The 6,000-nt window shown below is 35.1% G+C and overlaps 1 protein-coding gene across 2 annotated transcripts in view; it reads right to left on the bottom strand.

Annotated features, from left to right (window-relative positions):
* Window positions 1–243: 243 nt before the first annotated feature.
* The window catches only part of NDUFS4 (NADH:ubiquinone oxidoreductase subunit S4), a 132,274-nt gene continuing 126,517 nt past the window's right edge, over window positions 244–6,000 (bottom strand). For both annotated transcript variants that reach the window (XM_032144636.2, XM_032144637.2), the window contains one exon: window positions 244–460. In XM_032144636.2, the coding sequence (XP_032000527.1) occupies window positions 357–460 (104 nt within the window). In that variant the 3' untranslated portion in view covers window positions 244–356. The remainder of the gene's footprint in view (window positions 461–6,000) is intronic.

The following is a 6,000-nucleotide window of genomic DNA, read 5'->3' as shown; positions in this document are numbered from 1 at the left end:
AAGATGACATTTTAATAATGTTGGCTGGTGATTTATAAACAATATTAACTTGAGAATGGCTATAAAAAACAAATATAAAACTTCAATGTTCCAGCTGATTTCAAGCATTCCTGTTAATAGATTCTAAGTACCAAGACTTCCCAAAGGTATGATCACCTCAAATCTCCTCTATATATAGGAAATTGAAACATGCTCAATTTGAGACATCAAAAAACATTTAAAATAGACACCACAAAATGTATCTGTAGTTTAAAGGTCAAATTTATTAGGAGATTAAGAGATGTATTATACATGGACTATAAATACTGCACAGCTGACTTTATTCACAGTCAAGCACAGATATAGTCAGTGCCAACCTATTTTGTGGACACTCTTGTTCTTTTGTTCCAAGAAAAGTTTGCACCATAAGACTTGGACTTGGGTTTTGGAACCTTCCTCTCTTCAACGTCATAGCTCCATCCTAGGAGGAAAAAACAAAGACAAATCCACAGAAACAGAATTAAAGAGGATACCTGAAGAGCATAGCAAGCAGAGGCCAGCTTTTATAACTTAATGTTCATTTATCATCAAGAGCATATGTCAACACATCTGAGATATACTTACTATTTGTTCTCTTATAATCCTCTGTGAGAAAAGGGTCCAAAAGATTGCCTGCAGTTTACCATATCTCAAGTTAAAGATGTAAACTACGATTCAATTTCACCTTGCTCAATTACTGATATCTATGTATTATGTAAAAATTTCCATTACTCTATGTGGTTTAACATAGGCCTTTAAAATAGCTGCAATGAAGAGCGATGAACATTATAACCAACCTCACTATTCTTCTAAAAGTTGGTTTCTTTACAAGAGTTTGGAACTCTTCCAAAGGGATATAGAAAAATATGTAAACGTATATATATGTACGTGTGTGTGGGTGCATGTGTGTACTACATAGCTGAAGTGGACCATGAGAGGTTACTTGGTTCAATCCCCTGGTCTTGGACAGGCTACTGATTAAACTCAAAAATTGATTTTCAACATTTATTTCAAGGGCTATCTGCACTAATTGGACTCAGATGGGAGTACCTGATAAAGAGCACAAATTGTTAGGCCTGACCAAAGGCCCACTAGATCAGAATCTCTGGTAGGGGCCCAGGAAACTACGCTTTATCAATTCCAGGAGATTTTTGTGCATAAAAAAGTAAGGGCCACTAATCAAAGCTGTCTGTTCTCTTCTGAGTATTTATGTTTTCCTTCCAAAGCCATTCCAGCATTTTGTAATTTTGAAAACTGGGTATATGTATGTCCACGTTTTCTGCATTAAGTCCTATTCTTTAGTTCTCCTAAAACATGGGAAACAAATCAACATCCTCCTCCTTAAAAATGTAATTAAGTCATTCTTTTATTCCCTAAGCTAGGCAACCCCTATAACATTCACTTTTCTTCATAAAATCCATTTTCCCACACCTGTAATTTATTCTTCTCTCAGGACTTTATTCAAATAACTAATCTTGAAACATCTAATTCATGGCTGTATCATGCAGTCATATATAAAATGTCCAAAATGTGATTATTATATAGTCTAATTAAATGAGCTTCTTGATCTTGGTAAGTATAGTACTTTCTGCCACAAAGCTTACATTTCAATAGTCCCTTAGTTAGTATTAGTTTTACCACAAAAGTTAAACCTATGAAACTCAACTCATCAAAGTATACTACTGCTACTGTTCACAAAGGAAAGTAACAACATTTAACAGAGTATTTTAATTTAAAATTTTAATCTACTTTATCCATAAGAGAATATTACATTCCCAACTGCTGGAACTCCATCTCCAAAGAAAGTCCAATAACTATAAGGAAATGGGGAAGCAGGAAAGCAAATGAAACATCAGAATCCAGGAGAGAAAATATTAATTTACTTGCTCAACATAACCTTACTTTCAGAGTAGAATATATGTTTTGAGAACTTTCTTATCCATTAAAGTTACAAAGCTATAGCTTACTTTAAGAGAATCTGGACTTATAAAGTACGTACGTTAACAAGTAGTTATCTCCATTTCAAAAAATTTACTAAAGGGCATAAGAAAAGTTTGTCTTTCATAAGGTTGTCATGAGGATTAAAGTACATGTCTTGTACTTCATAACGATGTGATAATTCATGTAAAGTGCTTAGAAAGCAACTGACTTAACAATCATTTATTGAGTTCTATGAGAAAGTTACTTTTCCTAAAACCTTTATATGAAGTAATATTATTCCCCTTGTACAGGTGAGTAAAGTGAGGCTCAGAGAGGTTAGGCAACTAGCATAAGGTCACTCAGCCAAGAAGGGGCAGAATCAGGATTTAAACATAGACGGCCAGATTCTGGAGGCTTTGCCTTACCTATTATGCTACATTGTCTCTTGTGGTTTACAGTAGGCACTCAATAAATGTTAAGTATTATTTGGTCCTCAAATTTGACTCACAACTTCGTAGCAACATGTCTCTATAAAATTTCCATTACATTAGAGCCCATTAAATTTGAATCTGTGATGTTTCGGGTATAGCTAGCTATAATCTAACCTAGGAGAAAACATTTTAGATGGGGTATACAGGGGAGACCTCCCTCCCTGAGAAGTAGGCAGAGAACAGTAATTGCAAAGGCCCCTGAGGCAAGAGCATTCCTGGTGTACTAGGTAGTATGTTCTAGTCCCCATGCTGAGTGCTTGAAATGTATTTTTATTGAAATTTTATGTGCGGAGTTTATAGGTTGCATGGCTATACGGAAGGCATTATAATATATATATCTTAATTTTACATTAACTTAAAGGAAAAAATATTGAGAAAATAAACAGCCTAAGGTCACAGGGCTAATAAGTGGCAAAACCAGGATTTTAACCAAGATGGACTTTAACACCTAAGTACTTTATTAATAAAACTGCATTTCTTTAAAAATATCCTGCAGTTACAGGTTTTATCTATTTCATTCATTTCCTTTTATTTGAAAAAATATGTTGAAAAGACTTTAAGAATCCCTGTAAAATAAAATTATGTTCCCTATGTGCTCTCCCACAATTATGAGGAAGGAAATGGTTTCTAGTGTAGATTCTGTATTTGGTTAAAATGATAGCTGGAAAATTAACCCATGACCTCCATAATCTTTTCTTGCCAAATGATAGGTAAGAAACCTAAGTTCTCTCTCCTCTTATTACCTCCCAACACACACTCTCCAGGTTAATAAAGACATTAGGAAAGAAACTGCAGAAGAAATGAGAAAGCACTCAAGTATCTAGGAACTAGTAATATACACACAAACACAAAACTGATAATCACTCTCTCATTCACTCAATTACCCTTTCAGCCGCCAGGGTATCAGATCTCAGACACAGATCTAATATCTATTCTGGTTATGGAGTTTCAAAATGTGGTCAGGGTCACTGCAATGTGAGAAGAATGAAGTTTTATACACATAAAAGAACAACTACTTTGGGTTTTCTCCTGGTAACTAAGGAGTGAGCTGGCTCCTGGGAATTGTGAGCCAGCTTACAGTTGCTGTTGATGGTGATAACAATAAATAGAAGTATCATGACAGAGAGATTGGAATGTGGATAGGCAAAGCACCCTGTGAAAAACAAACAAAAATACACAGAGAAGAAGCCTGCATTTGCTAATAGGATCCATCTCTATATAATTACCACTGACCACTCATGATTGTTAGGATGTGTAGGGCAAAAAATTTATTATCTATCTTCCCATTTTTCTGTGGCAAACAACTTTGTTTCCAAAGTTGCACATGCAACTGTGCTTCTCTAAACGCAAAGGAGCATATGAGGAAGTCCAATGACAATTCACAATAGAGACTAAGAATCCACATACATCTCTCTTTGGATTTTCTATTCATTATTCAGAAAACTTTTCTACTATGTAGGGCTGTCATCGTAATAAAAATTTGCTGTTTTTTGAGATACTGTTAAGAATCTGATCACATTTCCAAGCATCCTCCTCCAAGGTGTTTATGTTACAGTACCTGGATGAACAAATTTACTGGTCCCACTGTACTCGAATATAAAGGTTACTTGAGCAAACAGTGAAGCTGAGCTAAAAAGATAAAACTCTAAGAATAACACTTGAAAGGACATTAAGCATGTGTGCTTAAGAACAGGTAAGTTAGACGAATTATACTCATCTTTTCTACTTCCTATTTGACACTTGTTGCTAAAACGAAAGAATGTATTTTGCTAGAAATAAAATGTAGATATTAAATGTTTACATTTCTAGGTCTTTAACCCTAAAATAATTTTTTTTTAAAAGAAAGAGCCCAAACTTATTTTTCTGAATGGGAACATGGAAGTGAAAATACTTGCACTCTCTGAAGAATGCTTATATAAAATGAAGGTATAGTCTACAATCATAATGGTCCCATATGTTGTCCTATTAGGGTACTGAAAACCAGCCCCTTGCTCTTCCCAGCTGTGCAACAGAAGAAGATCAAAGCAATGGAGCCCAAGGCAGCTGCACCAGGGATGGGTAAAGCTCCCAGTGCTGCCGTCACTTTCTAGAGGACAGTAGCCATGTGGCACAGATTTGCCACAAACCCAACTACCAGCACCTAAATGATGAGAAACTGACTCCCTTTGCTGTTTCACACACTGAAACGCTTTCACAAAAATAGTTTGAACTTTATGCCCTAGTATCAGAGAAGTACCTTTGGAAAATGCTGTAGTAAACTTAACTTAAAATGTGATCTTTAACATCCCATGCCTAATTTCTTTTTCTGAAATATGCCAGTTTATTTTGTAGATCTCCACATTGTGAGTGGAATATTCTATTTCCTATGATATAAACGATATAATCATCTTTTCAAATGCCAAAAAACTCCAACTTCTGAACAAAACCAGGCCACAATTAACTTATGAATTTCACATATAAGACAGAAAAATAAAATCAATTCCATTCATTTTTATACAGAATCATTTATTGTTCAGTAATACAAAAATACAAACATCCATCAGTTCTTTTATTGCCTGTGAAATGTTTTACCTCAAGTAACCTTGATTGATGTTCTGTGAAAGGTCTTTCTTCTCCAATAACCTAATCTCAAACCCTGACATGAGTTTGCAAGTGAACAGCTAAATGATTTTTCCTACTCTCCATTTGTGCACAGAACAAGTACTACATAATTTGGCACAAACTGACGTAACTGACAGTCACTTCCAACTGAAGCATGGGATCAGAAGAGCAAAGCTTTGGGAGGCCAAAGCAAGGTACACTGGTACTTGGAAGGTTTCAAGATTCTTCACCAAGCTATGTACCCATATTATATCTGGCTGAAAGCAGAGCATAACCCTAACATATAATTTTAAGAAGGAGAAAAGAAAAATAGCTTTTTAGGAATTTCACTTTAAAAGTCTCTTTGAAATTACCAATTAGGTAAATATGGGGGTGGGGTACAGTAGGGGGTAAATGGTTCAGAATAATGTAAAAGTATCCTAGATCTTCTATAGAAAATACTGTGGAGAAATAACAGCGGTTTCGGATACACTGGCAAAGCAAGTCTTTCCATGAAATTTATATAAAGTGAATTAAACAAGCAAATAAAGTGAAAACATGAGGCACCTGAAATATTTGTTAGATTAGTAATACTCTACACCTGCTGTAGCTGTGCCACCTCTCAAACCCCAAAATACTGCTTTGATGTGACAGTCAACGGCCCCCTGAAATTTTATCTTTTCAAATAATATACTTGCTACATAATATTACTATTATTTTCAAAGCAGTAGTTGGAACTATTCAGCATTTGCCACAAAACAAACCAAGGTAGTAATCCATTACTCCAGCTTTTGTGTTCCAAAAGTACATCTGAAAATCAGTCATTAGAAATTTAGAACACATTTTTCTGGAGAAAAAAACTACACAAATAGCCAAAAACCACTCCCAGAGATTTGCAAGCTACTTATAGGGATTCTCAGAATCCTATTTAACCTATAATATACCAGGAACGTCACTAAGCCACCATATGTAATTCTCTCTCGTGTTCACG

Source organism: Hylobates moloch, unplaced genomic scaffold, assembly GCF_009828535.3.
Source record: "Hylobates moloch isolate HMO894 unplaced genomic scaffold, HMol_V3 SCAFFOLD_23, whole genome shotgun sequence".
NCBI lineage: Eukaryota > Metazoa > Chordata > Mammalia > Primates > Hylobatidae > Hylobates > Hylobates moloch.
The sequence above is the reverse complement of the archived record's forward strand: the minus strand, read 5'-3'. Positions and strand labels throughout refer to the sequence as shown.